The sequence below is a fragment of the Girardinichthys multiradiatus genome, chromosome 23, assembly GCF_021462225.1.
Source record: "Girardinichthys multiradiatus isolate DD_20200921_A chromosome 23, DD_fGirMul_XY1, whole genome shotgun sequence".
Classification (NCBI taxonomy): domain Eukaryota; kingdom Metazoa; phylum Chordata; class Actinopteri; order Cyprinodontiformes; family Goodeidae; genus Girardinichthys; species Girardinichthys multiradiatus.
Window position 1 is genome coordinate 992,111 of NC_061815.1, and position 18,009 is coordinate 1,010,119.

At 41.3% G+C, this 18,009-nt stretch overlaps 1 protein-coding gene across 2 annotated transcripts in view; it reads left to right on the plus strand.

Moving 5' to 3' along the window:
- The window catches only part of abhd18 (abhydrolase domain containing 18), a 107,025-nt gene that overhangs the window by 18,998 nt on the left and 70,018 nt on the right, over window positions 1-18,009 (plus strand). For both annotated transcript variants that reach the window (XM_047354042.1, XM_047354043.1), the window contains exon 2: window positions 1,923-2,032. In XM_047354042.1, the coding sequence (XP_047209998.1) occupies window positions 1,941-2,032 (92 nt within the window). In that variant the 5' untranslated portion in view covers window positions 1,923-1,940. The remainder of the gene's footprint in view (window positions 1-1,922; window positions 2,033-18,009) is intronic.

An 18,009-nucleotide genomic window follows, 5' to 3' on the forward strand; every position in this document is an offset into this window, starting at 1 on the left:
ACCTGTAAATAGAGGCTATAGTCCGTGATGCAGCTGTCCCGGTTTTGAGTCCCGGACCCATTGACCTTTGCCGAATGTCTCCCCCTCTTTATGCCCCTCTTTCCTGTCTGCCTACTGTCGAAAAATGAAAAATAAAAGCTTCTAGTGCTGAAACAAATCTTAAAAAAAAAACAAAAAACGTTTTTCTATCTAAGGAAACCCAGCAGATTGCATCCAGTCAGAGACTTGCAGCATTCACTCCTCCTGGATGAGCATGTAGAGACAGTGGACAGTCACTGGTGTTGACTTTGCAGCAATCCCTCATACTGAGCATGCATGTAGCGAAAGCGGAGAGGAAAAACTCCCTTTTAACATGAAGAAACCTCCAGCAGAACCAGAACCAGGCTCAGTGTGAGCGGGCATCTGCCACGACCGACTGGGGGTTTGAGAGAACAGAGCAGAGACACAAAAAGAACACAGAAGCACTGATCCAGGAGTACTTTCTATGGGAAGGAAAAGTAAATGTTAGTGGATGTAGCTCCTTTAGTCGTTTCATCTAGAAAGTAAGAACAGATAAACTCTGAGCCAGTTTTCAAGGTTAGAGTCTGAAAGACAGCACATAGAGTTAGTCACAGTAAAAGCTCAGTCAGTAGCCATGTCTAGGAGAGAGAAAGGGTTAAACACTAAAAGACAGGGCCATGTGGATCATCGGTAGAAGGTGACCATTAAGTTGTTGCCAGCAGAAGCTCGGACAATTCCCCTCTCCAGAAAGGTGTCACAGGTAGACACAGAGTCAGGCCAGGTGTAGCTTCTAGGAAGAGAAAAGAGAGAGAACAAAGTTAAAAACTGAAATAACAGCAAATAATGCTAAATTGGAGAGTAGTGTGAGAATGTAGCGAAGAGGGTGAAAGTGGTCATTATGTCCTCCAGCAGTCTAAGCCTATAGCAGCATAACTACAGAGATAGCTCAGGATAACCTAAGCCACTCTAACTATAAGCTTTATCAATAAAGGAAAGTTTTAAGCCTAGCCTTAAAAGTAGACAGGGTGTCTGCCTCACGGACTAAAACTGGGAGCTGGTTCCACAGGAGAGGAGCCTGATAACTAAAGGATCTGCCTCCCATTCTACTTCTAGAGACTCTAGGAACCACCAGTAAACCAGCAGTCTGAGAACAAAGTGCTCTGTTAGGAACATATGGACCAATCAGATCTCTGATGTATGATGGAGCTAGATCATTAAGGGCTTCATATGTGAGGAGGAGAATTTTAAATTCTATTCTGGATTTAACAGGGAGCCAATGAAGGGAAGCTAAAATAGGAGAAATATGATCTCTCTTTTTAATTTTCATCAGAACTCTTGCTGCAGCATTTTGAATCAGCTGAAGGCTTTTAACTGCATTTTGTGGACATCCTGATAGTAAAGAATTACAATAGTCCAGTCTTCTTGAAGTAACAAATGCATGGCCTAGTTTTTCTTTAGTTTTTCACCACTGTGCACATTTGGAAAATAATCTTTTTAAAAAACAAACTGTTTTAAACATTAACTATAATTTTATGTCACTACATGTGACTGAAGTAGAATTTAATTCCAAATTTTTTCCAAATACCTTTAGCTGAAAAGAACCTATTTATGAAACACCATCCTGCCACATGAAACAACTTATTGTTTTTTTAAAAAGGTTATTAATTATTGGTATATTATTTTATTACTAGCAATGTAATAATTGTTACTTTTTTATTTTAAATAAAAGCAACTAGACCATGTTATACATTTCTGTTTATATGTATTAGTACATTAATATAGTTATACAGTGGTTTTTCTTTTGGTTATACAAAAGTTCTGTTTTGTGTGAATTGAAAGCCCTTTTTAAGAATATATTTCTGCTCTGAACTTGCACACACAAGTTCATCTGCTTTCTGAATAAAGCTTGTGTCTGTGTTTAGATGCTCAGGGATTAGTCCATGGGTGTGAGTCGACTGGATGTGTTTTACAGAAGACTTCTCCTCACCAAACTTTTCATTGGGGGATGGGGGAAGCCCGAGGACCTTAAAAGGTAACATAATCTTTGGTGACCCACACAGTTGTTTGTGTACTAGTTGTGTGGTGTAGATCTGGGTCCTTATTCACAAAAAATCCTAAGACAAAAAGTAGCTTCTAAATGGTGTGATTTTAGGAAAAGTCTTGGAATTTGAACATTTTTAGGAAGTATTTTACAGTTCCTTGTTTCCAAGATTTTTCTTAGAATTTTCCCTTGGTAAGTTTTTCCAGGGTGTCCGCACATTCTTAAAAAGTCTTTAAAGTCTTGAAATTCATGTTTCTAAAATTAAGGCCTTAAAATGTCTTAAATCCAGGAAAAAACATTGTTAGCCTTAAATACTCTTAAATTTTGTTGTTGCTGGACTATTTAAATCTTGTATTTTTGCGTATATGTAGGTTTTTCTCTAAGGACGTTTCTGTGAAACAAGTTTGAGCTGCGCTTAGACATCATCATTGCGTTCTAGGACTTGAGGCGGTTGAAACTACATGTAATATACCCTTGCTAGCAAGCTTCTTTGAGTCTATTATGGGTAAGTGTAAATTTATCGCCAGTTTGCTGGACGAAGTTCGTTTTCGCCACCGGCTCCTTTCGGTTGCCACCCATATGAGGCTCGGTACATTCTGTGCAAAAAAGCTTTTGAGCTTTGCACTATGGGGTTTATGGCTGTAGAGAGCCATTTGAAGTGTGACAAGCACAAAGCCGCTGCCAACACCCACATTTGCCCCTTTTATTTGCTGGTTATGGCGGTGGGGCTCTGCTCCACAAATTTCGCTCAACTTGGTGTGGTACCAGTTGTGTTTCCACTGACCCACTGGCAGCTAAAGCTCCGCTTCTAGCTGTCAGCGTAGTGCTGTGCTTCTATTAACATTACTATGTGACAAATGTCACATTTAAGTAATCAGCGTGGAACAATAAAAAATAAATAATTAAACACAAAATCCACTGGGATAATTATCTCGACCACAGCCCAGCCAGAACTCATAAAATAAGGAACAGGGGTTCTGATGTGATGGGGTTGTGATAGGAGAAGCGGAGAATAGAGCTGCTGTCTAGATTGGTGAAGCTCCAAAGTTTGCCTAAAGAAGTTACAATTTTGGGCTTTATGTCACGTTTTTGTCTCAGCCATGGCAATAACAAGGACTTTAAACGCAAAACCTGGTGCGTGAAAGCAGAGGGAATAACGCATTAATCTGCTCGGCAATGCGCTTCCAAGTCTGCCTCTTTGTTCCCTCGTTTTGATACCGGGACCAAATCTACCTTTCAACACTCTATTCTCCTAAGGCTGTGCCAACAGCAGGCTCTGCTCTTCTGTCCAATTTGGTTTTCTCCACCTTTTGTGTCTGTTTTATTTTGGTTGTTTTACCAAATTAAACCGCTTTATACAAGAAAGCAATCACAGTGAAATACTGATAGATGAGTGTCCACATTAATATGAAATTGATGAAGTAGGGAAACAACCAGCATGGCAAGTAAACAGAATAAGCAAATCAAAATAATGATGACCATGTAAATAAGGTATGTTCAAACATTTTGACGCTGTGTGGCAATTTATTTTGCTAAGTTTCATCATCATGACTTAGACATTTATTTATCCACTTTAGTGAAGAGAGAGCTAAGCCGAAAAGTGAAGCTTTGATTTACCAGTCGCTGTACATTCCTACTTTGGGTCATGACCAAAAGAACGAGATCCCGGATACAAGCGGCTGAAATGAGCTTTCACCGCAGAGTGGCCAGACACTCCCTTAGAGATAGGGTGAGGAGCCATCCGGGAGGAGCTCCGTATAGAGCCGCTGCTCCTCCACATTGAGAGGAATCAGTTGATTTTACCTGGGCATCTGTTTTGGATGGCCCCTGGACGCTGGAGGGACTATGTCTCTTGGCTGCCCTGGGGATTCTTCGGGCTTCCCCCAGAGGAGCTGGAGGAGGGATAGGGAAGTCTTGGCTTCTCTGCTTAGTGTGCTGCCCCTGGATAAGCAGAAGACAATGAGCACAAGTAATCCAGTCTAAATTCTAAGATTGGAAAATTCGCATTTGTTTTTTGCAACAATCAAACACAGCTCTTTGAAGACACAGTCATACCTATTAACAGGATCAAAAACACCTCCCAGTAAGATAAAAGTTTCTCTCCCCTCTTCACTCAGAATTGGTATCAGCAGCTAGCTTATTCACTCTTAAGCTAAGACTCCTTCACAGAAATTTTTAGGTTAAGTTAGGAGCTCTCTTAGAGGACTCTGAGAATCTTTATAAATATCGGTTATGGTCTTCTTGCATTCCAGGAAGTATGTTGGTTAGATATTCCAATCCATGAATTTTTATACACTATAGCCCCTTTTCCATGGGAAGCCCCTGGATTTAAAGCCCCAGGATTTGTATTACACTGGTAAAAAGAATCCCGGGGAAAGCCAGCACACCATTTATTTAAATGAGCCTAATGACGTATGGGGAAGCTGTGACAAGAACTGCAATAGACCTTCGATCCAGAAGGTGGCGGTACTAAGACAACAAAAGCCAAACGGGCAATGCCAAATAGAGAACCATATCTACAAAAAAAAGATGGAAAAACGCACAGTTGGCAATTTTCTCGAGCTGTTGTACCAAATTGTAGTGGAAAACCAGCGATCTGCAAGGGAAAGAAAGCAGGCGATCCCCCGAAGTCAACATTTTAGAACACGCCAACAACTTTTACAAGCCCTCTTCATCAATGAGAGTGAGATGAAGGAGATGAGTGTACACCACTACCAGCAAAGGTATGAAATAACACGAAATATAGAAAAGTTTTCTTACAAGTCTATGCGTAGAAAATAACAGTTAATTAATGTGATCATCTTCTGTTGTTAGGATGTGGCTCATGACGCCTGGAGGCGGAAAAGAGCAACGAACTGGTGGGACATCGTTGTTCCGAAGTTTACGGAGGCCCACTGGATAGAGAACATCAGAATTTTGATATTTTCAAATTTTGATATTCTCTGCTGACTTCTGAAACCAGAGCTACAGAAAAGCGACTCTATCTTTTGCCTTTGTGTCTCTTTGTCGAAAAAGGTTGCTATAGTTCTGTGGAAACTGGCGACCAATTCAGAGCACAGAAGTATCTCTCATTTGTTTGGAGTTGGCATTATTTAGGTATGTCACTGTGTGCATGACTTTTATTCTGCAGTACCAATGATACTTCTGTGTGAGGTTGTACAGTTGCCCAGCAGCAAGAAATTAAAGGAAATTTCAACAGCCTGCATGATGCCAGGGTGCTACGCCTGTCTGGGTTGTGGGACCTTATTGACAGTTTTTCTGCAGCCTCTAGAAAAAGAGAGCATCTGTGGGCATAAAATGGGATATTATCAGTGAATTACTGAGGAGTATACAGAAGCAACTTAAAGTCAAGATAAGAGACAACAAGGAGGTGTACAAGAAGAAGCTGGAAAGCAAGCTCCTGCAAAACTATTTTAATAGATGTGTGGTCAGGGATGAAGAAGATCACAGGGTTCAAGCAGAAAGAAGTTCTGACCAATTGATCTCTGGACAGAGCCAATACACTAAAAGCATTCTTCAATAGGTTCAGTTCAGAAACAAGCTTTGTATACTCCTCTTCTGCCCACAGCCAAACAGACATCCCACTCTCCTTTGACCCACAGTTTTTCTGTTACACCTCAACTGTTTTATCTTCTACCTCAGCCATTGACACTTCTGCTTTTGCATGTTTGCCTTCAACCATATCAGAAGATGCTGATGCTCCTTTTGCCTTCCCTTCCACCTGTGTGTCTCAAGAAGTCAAGTGAAGAGACAACTGGAAAGAAAGAACCGAAATGAGGCTGCAGGTACAGATCATGTCAGCCCTAGAGTCCTGAAGGCCTGTGCAGAGCAGCTTTGTGGGAATCTGCAGCACCTCTTCAACCTTAGCCTGGCCCAGAAGAAGGTTCCGGTGTTGTGGAAGACCTCCTGTCTTGTTCCGGTACCAAAGAAAACTCACCCATCAGTCCTCAATGACTATAGACCTGTTGCCCTGACATCCCACATCATGAAGGTCCTAGAGAGACTCCTGTTGGCCCACCTGAGTAAGCACACAATGAACCATCAGGACCTCCTTCAGTTTGCTTATTGCGGTGGAGTTGGAGTTGAAGATGCCATCATACACCTGCTTCAACAAACCCACTGTCATCTGGACAAAGCCAGCAGCAATGTGAGGATCATGTTCTTTGATTTCTCCAGTGCGTTTAATACAATCCAACCTGATTTGCTTTGTCAGAAACTCCAGAAGACTCAGGTGGAGGCCTCAACAATCTCCTGGATCAAAGACTACCTGACAAACATACCACAGTTTGTGAGACTGAAGGGTTATGAGTCTAACCTGGTAGTCAGCAGCACAGGAGCACCACAGGGGACGGTACTCTCACCATTCCTTTTCACTCTGTACACCTCAGACTTCCAGTACAAGACAGACTCCTGTCATCTGCAGAAATACTCAGATGGTTCTGCAGTTGTGGGGTGGATCAGAGATGGACAAGAAGCTGAGTACAGGAAGGTGGTGGACCGCTTTGTGGCATGGTGTGGAAACAATCATCTCATTTTGAACGTGACTAAAACAAAGGAGATGATTGTAGATTTTAAGAGAAACAGGAATAAGTCAAAAACTATTTCCATCATGGGAGAAGAAGTGGAGGTGGTGGAGGAGTATAAATACCTCGGTGTTCACCTGGACAGCAGACTGGAGTGGAGATGCAACTGTGAAGCTGTCTACAAGAAGGGACAGAGCAGACTGTGTTTTTTGAGAAAGTGTGTTATCTCTTCTGCCATCATCTGCTGGGGTAGCAGCATCAGAGCCTGGGACTTAAAAAAAAGCTCAACAAGCTGATAAAGAAGGCTGGCTCTGATCTGGGGACCCCTCTGGAACCTCTGGAGATCATTTAAGGAGGATTCTTCATAAAATGAGATCATGGTGAACCCTGAGCATCCTCTTCATGAGACTGTCCTACAACAACAGTTTCTTCAGTCAGAGGCTTCTTCAGATCTGCTGTAAGACGGACCGCTACAGGAGATCCTTCCTGCCCACAGCCATCAGCATCTACAACGGCTCTTTGAAGAAACCTCTATAAAATGAGCTACAACATTTAATTTCCCTTTGGGATTAAGAAAGTATTTTTGGATTGAATTGAATCTCCTTTGTGATGCAGCATATCCTTTAAAAAGCTGGGTGATGAAACATTTCATTGACAATGTCAGACTGACACCCTAGCAAATTTCATATAATGACAAGATAAGTAGGGCCGGATTAGCTGTTGAGCACGCTTTTAGAAGAATAAAGGGTAGGTGGCAGTGCTTATTAAAATGCATTGACTGTGACCTCATCAAGGTTAAGTCTATGGTTGTTACTTGCTGCGTTTTGCATGATCTTGCTGAAATGGAGGAATGGAACGTATGAGTAGGCTAAAACACTCTGTTGATCATTTGGGTGTAATCATCTGCTAAACTTTTAACAATTATTTGGAGTTTACTAGGCTAAATGTTGTGCTCATATAAAAAAAGAGTGGTGAATGTTTTTATCACAAATATGACTGAAGTATGCCGTTTTGAAATTCGTGATAAACTGCTAAATTTGATTAACTACCGTAATTCATCCAACAACATGCAAATAAAAAACACAAAGTGGAGGTTTCTGTCTTTATTTTTAAAAAAAACAACAATGTGCAAACGAGCAAAACCAGATCTGTGCAAAATTAGCTGCACAAAGAAAATTCAGTTTCACAGCTTTTGGGCAATCTGATCCAAGACAGCAAAAAGGTTTGCTCTGAACTCCCTATCCTCTTCTTTCACGCTGTGGAGCTGGCTCAACTCCCCCTTTTCCCTCTGGCTGCCCAAGAGCTGCTGCAGGACATTGTCACATGTGAAGACTTACCTTGGTGGGTATTATTAGCCTCAGGAGGAGTGGGGCTGCTTGAGGCCGAGGGGGGTGAAAACACGGTCGATGACAGTAGTGAACCAGTGCGTCTTGAATTTCGGCTGAAATTTGTAACAGATGTCACAGTAAAGTCATGTACACTGTTAGCATCATGAAATATGTACGCATGTATGATGCTGTAATGTCACTAACCTTGGCTGTTCTTGTTTTCAGCATCTTCCGCGTCCTAGCACAAAGCTTCTAGCAATGCTGTGGCCGCGTCGTTTGTTGCTTTAGCGAGTGAATAAGCAGGCCTGTGGCCTAGTATGGTGTCGAGCTGATCGTACCACGGGTTTGTTCGGCAGTCTGACCCACTCCGGGTGTTGTGGTCCTTCAGCTTCTTGTACTCCTGCTTTTGCTTTTTTAGCTTGTCTCGTACCTGTTTTGCTGTGTGCACAACATTTATCTCACACTGTCTTGTAGCTATCCTGTCATGTACCGAACTCAAAATCCTGCTGAATGTCTTCAGCAAAAACGCTTAAAAGACTTTGGACCTCATCATCCGTCCACCGATCGTTGGTCTTCTTCCTCTGATCCATTATTCTTTTAGCTTAATCTTGTGCCAAGTAGAAAACAACACCACCACCACCACCATGCAGGATTTAAATATGGCAGGTGGTGCGCGGAGTGGACTGAGTGGAACACTGCCAGAAAGGGTCCACCCTTTGCACCCTTTGCTGCACAGCACAGAACCCCGCCCCTGCAAGAATCCTGGGGAAAGCTGAAAAAGATGTACCCCAGACTAGGACCATTTACCCACGAAAGTAAAGCCCCAGCAAAATAAAATTACCAGGGTAAATTTGTTTGCTACCTGGGCTTTACAAAAGCTTGGGGCCTTGTACTGGCAATGGAAGAGGGGCTTATGTTAAAACTGAATATCCATTTCACACTCTTCATCATGCACCGTTGTATGTTTAAAAACAATACAGCCCAACACCGGGCTACCTGAATACAAAATTACTGTGCCAGGTTCATAAAGGGATCGAGCTGGGATGTATGGAGTTTAGATTTATGGATTATGTGTAAAATGTTACAAACTTTGTTGGAATTTCCAGAATAGATGAGAGGTGGAGAGTCAGACCTGAGATGCTGGTGAATTTCAAAAACAGCATTAGGGAGTTACAGGGATCACCTGAATACAGATGGGGGTGGTAAGGAGTATAAGGGTTTTATAATGAAAACAGAGTTTAGGAATTACAGTCATTGGAATAGATTAGACTGAAATAATATGTAGCTTTGGTTTCAATGATTGATTCTTTATATTGTTGTTTGCATGAATTTTGTACAATTCTTTATGAACATTGAGTCCAGTTTTCCTGTTGAGTTTAAGCTGTCAACCTCTGGCTTTTTATAAGCCAGGTTGTAGGGGAAAACCAGGGAGCAGTTCGAGAGAAGGTAACAGACTAAGGTTTCACTGGAGCACCAAAATAAGAGCTATTGTTTAAACCATTAGTATATTGAATAACCAGTACATCAGGAGTGGAAGAAGAGTCGGGAATCAGTATTATCGATGCTGGTGGAAAGGATATCCATATTAATATCCTTAAAGTGCCCATTACATGCTTTTCCCACAAATGCAGAAATTGAAAGAATGCATCATAATATTAAAGTCAAGTCAAGTTTATTTATATGGTGCTGTTCAGCAACAAGGCACTCAAGGTGCTGTACATGAGGAAAAACATTACAATGATACAGAAAATCAAACAGAGGTCATTAAAAAAATAAAGAGAATAGAATGATGGATAAGAAAATGTAAGGAAAGTTGGACTGAAAACTTAGCTAATGTTTAGATGGCCCAGTCAAAGGCCACTCTAAACAAATACGTTTTTAATCTTGATTTAAAGCAATTTAGGGTTTCAGCGCTTTTACAGTTTTCTGGCAGTTCATTCCAGATTAGTGGAGCATAAGAACTAAAAGCTGCTTCCCATGTTTAGTTCTGGTTCTGGTTCTGCAGCGTAGCTTTGAGCCAGAAGACCTGAGAGGTATGGCTGGTTGATACACTGACAACAACTCTGTAATGTATTTTGTTGCTAAGCTGTTCAGTGATTTATAGACTAACAGAAGTATTTTAAAGTCTATTCTCTGAGCTACAGGGAGCCAGTGTAGGGACTTTAGAACCGGGGTGATGTGCTCCACTTTCTTAGTTCTAGTGAGGACGCGGGCAGCAGCGTTCTGGATCAACTGCAGCTGTCTGATCCACTTTTTAGGTAGACCTGTGAAGACACCGTTGCAGTAATCAATTCTACTAAAGATGAACAAATGAATTAGTTTTTCAAGGTCCTGCTGAGACATTAGTCCTTTAAACCTGGAGATGTTCTCTAGGTGATAGAAGGCCGACCTTGTTGCTGTCTTTATGTGTCTCTGAAGGTTCATGTCTGAGTCCATCACTACACCCAGGTTTCGAGCCTGATTGGTGATTTCTAGCTGTATTAACTGAAGCTGTGTGCTAACGCTCAAACGCTTAAACGCTCTTTCTTTGGTCCAAAGATTATTACTTCAGTTTTGTTTTGATTCAGCTCAAGAAAAGTTTGGCCCATCCATGCATTGATTTCTTCTAAGCATTTACCCAGCGCTTGAATGGGTTCATAGTCACCTGGTTACATCGTAACGTATAGCTGTGTGTCGTCTGCATAGTTATGATAACTTACATTGTTGTTTATTAAAATCTGAGTTAGGGGGAGCATGTAGATATTGAATAGGAGGGGCCCTAAGATGGATCCTTGGGGAACGCTACATGTGATTTTTTGTGCTCTCTGATGTAAAGTTATCTACCGACACAAAAAAGTCCCTGTCCTTCAAGTAGGATTTAAACCAGTTGAGTGCTGTACCAGAAAGGCCGACCCAGTTTTCCAGGCGCTCTAATAAAATGGAGTGATTAACAGTGTCGAATGCTGCACTAAGGTCCAATAATACCAGCTCTGTGGTTCTTCCACAGTCTGCATTTATATGGATGTCATTGAACACCTTGACAAGAGCAGTCTCTGTACTGTGGTGAGCAGGAAGCCTGACTGGAAGACATCAAAGTGGTTGTTCATTGTTAGGAAGTTGTTTAACTGTTGAAACACAGTTTTTTCAATAATCTTGCTGATGAAGGGGAGGTTTGATATAGGCCTGTAGTTCTGTAGTAGCAACTTGTCCAAGTTGCTCTTTTTTTCAATAGAGGTTTGATTATTGCTGTTTTCAGGGCCTGGGAAAAAACACCTGACAAAAGGGACGCGTTAATTATTTGAGTTAAATCAGATGTTATTACAGGCAAAGCTTTCTGAAGGAAAGCTGTGGGTAAAACATGGAGACAGCAGGAAGAAGAGCTTAGTTGCTGTACAATTTATTCTAAGTGTTTGTAGTTTATTTGGTGAAATTGGGAAATTTTGTCAAAATCAGTTCTAGTTGGAGACAACATTGGTACTGGAGTTGATGTGGATGTGCTGACTGCCTCTCTGATCTTTTGGGTTTTTCAGTAAAGAATTTAGCAAATTCATTGCAGGCCCTGGTAGAGGGGAGTTCAGATGCTACAGTTACAGGAGGGTTTGTTAACCTGTCGACCGTGGCAAATAATGCAACAGCATTGTTAATGTTTTTGCTGATGATCTCAGAAAAGAAAGATTCCCTTGCATTTTTCAGTTGTAGGTTATATCTGTATAGTCTCTCTTTATAGATAATATAGTGAATCTGGAGTCCTGTCTTTCTCCACCTGCGTTCAGCTTTTCAACACACCTTTTTTCACTTCTGACTGCTGGAGCAATTTTCTTCCCAGAAACGACATTCACTTTAATTGGAGCAATTGAATCAATGATGTCTGAGATTTTAGAATGAAAGTTTTCTACCAGCTCATCTACAGTGTTACAGGGCAAAGTAGAGGTAGAAGAGTAAATCTGGTTAAAGGTTTCAGCAGCACCGTCCTTAAAGATGTTTTTTATTATAATGTGTTTTATAAACAGTCATAATCAACACATATCACAGATAAAAGCTAATTAAAATCACTGATAAAGTTTGTTTTGGACTTAGGAGGCCTGTAAATATTCAAGAACATGGTTCGGACCGGGCTCTTTACCAGGAGAGCCCAATATTCAAAAGAGTCAAATTTGCCCAGAAATACTTTTTTACACTTTAGTAAATCTTTAAACAAAGTGGCCCCTCCACCTTTTCTTTGTTGTCTGCTCTCACAAAGAAAATTGTAGTTAGGAGGCGTCGCCTCTATCAGAATGGGAGCTTCATTAAATTCATGTAACCATGTTTCTGTTAAAAACAGAACATTAAGATCGTGATCAGTAATGAAATCATTGATTAAAAATGATTTTCCTGACAGAGATCTAAGGTTCAATAAAGCCAGTTTATATGACTTAGTTGCTGATATTAACTCTGTGTCTGGTTGTACCTGACAGTTTATGGCTTTTTTTGATTGTTTATTACTGTCTCTTATTCTTTTGACTTTGTTCTTTCTGTCACTTACAAGCACAGAGATTTTACAACTATCTCCTATTAGGGGCCCAAGTTTTTCCTGGACATGTTCATTTCTGACAGTTACCACTGGGGCCCAGACTGTATCACAGAGAAGTGATTTGAAGGTCCTGATTAGGAGGAGATAGATTAGGAGGTGGTGGGGCTCTGCGGCATTTGGAAGATATTGATTCAGTAGCAGGACCTCGGCCACGGGGGGTGTTGAATGGAGAAGATGTCAGAACCATTTGGGTCCCGATTTTAAGAGCTCCTTTCATGTTATCAGAATCCAGTAAAGCAAAAAGCGGGCTCAGTGGGGAGATGGGGGAGTTCTGTGCGGTCTGGGTCAGGGTCTGGGGTAAGGGGGGTTTACCGGGGGTGTCGGTCTGGGTCTGGGTTTGGGGGGATGGGGGAATAATGGGGGGGTCCACTTCTCCTGTGGATTTTGACGGGGAGACCTCTTGTGATGACCTCTCTTTCTCAGCCAACTGGCTGATTGTTTCTGATGGAGCTGTTTGAGGCAGCGTTATCATTGTGGTTGATACTCCATGTTCTCTGCTGAAGGTCGAAGCTGCTGGTGGATTATTTACTGAATAGAAGAGATTAGATGTGAGACGTCTGGCTTCCGGCTTGTTCAAACAGAAACCATCTTGCTTGAAGAGTTGTCTTTTTTCCCAAAAATATTAAAGTTGTCGATGAAGTTCACAGATGTAGTAGGACATGTTTTTTTCAACCACTTATTAATCATTTCTCTTTCTCTTGCAATTTAGGAGAAGACTGTTTAGGCATGTGCCTTAAACATGCCAGGAGGGTCTGCTGGTAGGTTTATTCTCAGTGTTCTGTTTGCCGGCTGAGTCGTTGAGCTGGCTGTCACTGTTTGGGATCACAGGCATAGACGAATCATTGCTATACCCCATATTCACCTCCACATTCACTTCTAGTCGATGGATTTTCATCTCCAAAACAACAACACAGCTGCCTGGATCAGAGCTGGAAAACTGACAAGGGACAGATAGGCTAGTCCAACCAAGCACAGCCAGTTGTGATCAGTATTTTTTGGCAAACTGCTTCGAAAAGAAAATAGGATGGTTGAATTACATGGCCGTCTACATGCTGCAGCACTTGTGCTCTGCCGTCTGATGAAAGCAGACATTCTTCCTCCCAACTCTGCTGTGTCTCTCTCTCTGATAGTGACTGAAATCTAAAGAAATATCAGATTCTTCCCTGCTTTCTGTGTTGCTGCCATTTATCAGCAGTCAGTTTACGTGTGTGGGTTCCCCTTTGACGTCATAAAAACAGTTTATTTCAGTGGCATGAATTTACTTTTTAAAATATTTTATCAATGTTTCCTTTCCATAAATATAATTGGATTTTTCATGAAAATTTAATGTCACAGGCACTTTAATGTTTTGGAAAGACAGGATACATGGTGTCTTGGTGGAAGACAGAGGGAGTATGACATTAAATGAGAGGTAGAAAATAGACAGTTACGTGGACATCATCAGCTGTTCAATTTGAGTGCGTAGACCAGAACAGCGGATTAGGTCCTTTTTGTTTTAGCCAAACAGGTCCAACACAGATAGAAGCGTCATTCCATATGTGACTGGGTGCATCCAAGAAACTAATGGCCTTCTTACAATGTGCATTTTTAGCAATTTTATAAGAATCTTTCCTGACAGACTATGCAACATGGATGTAATAAAAGTTGTTAAGATGTCAAGTTTAATGTGTTCACATTGCACAGTATGATTATTGTTTACTACTGAATTGGTTACGAAGTATGGCTACGTCATCAGCTTGCGCTGCATCAGCGTATGCCATTATCTGTGCCAACAACTACAACAAGAGAGGCCAATTTGGGATGCTGGTTTTATGCTGCAGTTCTATTTTATGATTAGTAGACGTAGGTCATAGCGGAGATAGTCATTCTAAATATGCACACTGTCAAATATATTTTTTGCAGGATATCTTTGGTCGCGTGACCCTGTCTCACAGGGCCACGACCAAAGATTTCTCCATGATTTTCCTGCAATCCTCGTCTTTCATCTGCAATGGCCCAAAATCGCAGTGTATACTGACCAGAAGAAAGCGATTTTCCAAGCCCAGGGTTCCAGTGTAATTCATACCCTCATGTGTATTTTAAACTGGTTAAGCCTGGTATCATTAGAAGCTAGAGAAACTCACCTTTTGAATTTGAATTTCCAACAAGGTATATCTCGTTTCTGTAGCACCTTCTCTGGTCATGCAATTTGTGTACGTATCAGATGCGCTATGCCTGCGCAAATACACAGGCCTCTGCATCTAGCTTGTGCTCTGCTCCGTTAGCTCCCAGTGTTGTGTTATTTCTGGATAATCGGTCATTTATGATGGGACTGAAGAGGAAAATTACTGGTTTGGAAGTAGTTGTTTTTATTATTTTATTTACAATTTTTTGATTTAGCAGCACATTCTACACCTAATGTGGACAACATCAACAGAAAAACAGACAAACCCGAGAGAAAAAATAAACAAAAAAACAAAAACCAAGGAAGCTGACTGACAGCCTCCTACAATATTATACTTACAGAAACAATATAGTTGTGGAAAACAAAGCAAAGCAAGCACCATAAACAAAACAGATTGCTGAGTCCAGTGTCACAACTACACCTAAGGCCTTACAGGTTGGAGTCACAACACATAAGGGCTGTTCACTCTTAGTGACATTGTGCTAGGAAAGGGCCCCAAGTCCCCTCAAATTTGATCTGTTCATTGGGCTTAAGCTGATGCAATCTTTCCATTTGAATTGTGGACAACATCTCACTGAGCCAGTGGGTAATTGGGGTGGGGTGGGATATGGTACTTTTTGCATTAAAACAAGATACAAACTTAACACAGTCTGGCACCCAGTCTCAAACAAAAAACAATAGGACAAACAACTAACAAATCCCAGAACAAACCCCCTACTCAGTGCTTCCCGAAATGAAGCATAGTTACCTTCATTCACATCTGGAATCGCCAATCAGGGAGAAAAAGCACACAACACCTCCATCTGATTGTCTTTTATTAGCAGACAGTAAAAAAATTACACAATTTATTGGCTAGGTAAATATCAAAAACGGCTAAAATAAAAGTCTGCTGGAAACTTGTTTAGATCCTCGTCCTTTATGTAAAGTGAGAGCTCAAAGCTTTCGGTTCACAAAAACCTTGGTTCCGTCTGGGTGGTTGAATACTTTTACTTGTATTTGGTAGTGGATGTGGAGTCTGCCTGGGAATCGCAGTGAGTGCCATATCTCATTCTCTCTCAGCAGCTGTAGCACCTCCTGGAAGCCCTGCAGTTGCCCCATCACCGCAGTGTAGTTGGGGAAAAGTAAGATCTGGTCGTGTTCCATTGAGCTCTGCCTCCTAAGTCGAAGAATCTTCTCCTTGTCCTTTGTTAGATGCACCTGTGGGATTATCATACATGGTCTGGATCAAACTGGTGGTTTGGGCTGTTGTATATGGTGCGCTCTGTCAATAACAACCAGTTTGGTAAAGTTATCGTCCCCCAGCAACTTAGGGATCAGGTTAGAGACAAACTCATTCGGCCTTCCTTTCTCCACGCCCTCCTGGATACCAACAATTACCTGGATGCATTGCTCATTGTCAGAAGACGCCTGGTTTTCGGCAGTATTCAATCTCTGTTAGCTCCTGCTAGGCGGACACAATGTTGAAAACTCTGCTGAAACTTATGAAACAGCTTATTAAAAGACTGCAAAGGCAAAGGCCATGCATGGCATGGTATGCAAGGCATGGCCTTCGCTGAAAGTTTCTGCTAAAAGTCGTCGAGCGCAAGAACCAGAAAATGCTGGAAACAAACTGACACAGCAGCCTAGTAGGGAATTGCAAACACTACTCAGAAACAAAAATTCAGACCCTCTAATAACTAGGGGACACTATCACGTATGACAACGCATCTGGGCTTATAACTTCCTATACTTGGCTTGTAAGTCCCACACTCCAAACCTTTATATCCACTTGTTCCTTGGATGATTCTGCATCACTTTGTAATTGGCCACGCCCATTTCCGCCTAACTAGATTTTTTGCTACGTCGCAACAAAGGCAAAGTCTATTTTCGACAACTCCTCCTACACTTTAAAAAAGCTTTGTGTGAAGTCTGCCATGTAAAGGGGCCAGGACAGGGCCCCTGAGGATCACCTATGTTACTTCTTCACAAAATGGTCAGCCCACTTGTTTACAATTAATTTATAAAGATACATGGTAATTAATAATGGTGTTATAATTAAAGTGTGGTGGCTGAGAAACGTCTGGCATATTCTTGATAATAAACATGTTCTTGGTGAATCTTTAGAGATTTTTCTGACAAACTGGATTTTTAAGGAATTTTTCAAATTGTAGAAACAGTTAACAGTTTTTGTTGGATAAAGCAATAATCAAGGGACTTCAATAAATACTCGTATTGTTCCTTCTACAGTCATGGTCATCTGAAAATAGTTTTAAAATTTTATGATGACATTTGGATTTTTATTGAATATTTAAATTTGGGTCATTATAGGCTTGTATTGTATAAACCACTTTTTTCATTTTTTTGTTGTAAAACCATTACATCTAGGCACATTATAAACATTGCAAATTATTAGGTGCAATCTGTGAGGTCTAAAGCAAGTTCTAACCTGACCCTATGGAAAATGTGGTCATATTAAATGATGATAACATGTTGGGTTGGCGGGGCACATGACTGGGAGGGGCGGGGCGGGGCTGGGATCGGTCTTGCTGGGAAGGGCTTGGAACCTGTTCATAACGGCTTGTAGTTCTAGTATTTCCATTATAGCTATCAGATCACAGGTTTTCATTGATAATTCTTTTTTGCCCACTGGTTTACATAGTTTGGATTATTTTTTTTTCAGTATAATTTCTCCAGTTGGACACAAAAGGATACAGTTTAGTTGAAATATAATATAAGAAGGGACCGAGGTAAGTGCATCCACTGAGGTAAAATATAGAAAGCTTATTCTTGTGTAGCAATATAACAGAAGTGCAAATATAAGTATAACAGTATGATTTTCAAGACTGTCAACCCTTGTTAAAATGACAGGTTATAGTTATGTCTCCATTGAAGCTCAACTTGCAACATGCTCTGAGTAATATTGACCTACAAGCTCTGGAGGGCAAATATTTTTAAAGAAGCTTTGTGCTTCCTGTAGACGTGGTTCCCAGAATTCCTGGTCTGGAAAGACATGGACCACAGCCATGCCTTTCCTGGGTCCACACAACAAGGTTGCAGTGGTTTGATGTTAAACAAAAAAATCTCTGTTTGTACTTGTGTATAATATGGATGTTGTTTCTTCAGATGAAGTTCATCGCCAGACAACTGAAGGCAAAAGTGCCTGTCCTTTGCATCCAAGGCCTGCTGGATCAGTAAGGGTACTTTATCTTGAGGCATCCATTCCCACAGCAATCACACATTGTGATGGTCCAAACCAGCCCGCCAAACTGAGCCACCACAGAATGAAAAGTCCCAGCCCCCCAATGAATTCCGATCCTAATCCCATGAGCCCCCCATCACCAAGGAACTCCAACATGAATTTCTCCAGGGGGCCACCCCCAACCAGGGCAAAGATATCGAACACATGCCCCTGAACCCAAATACCA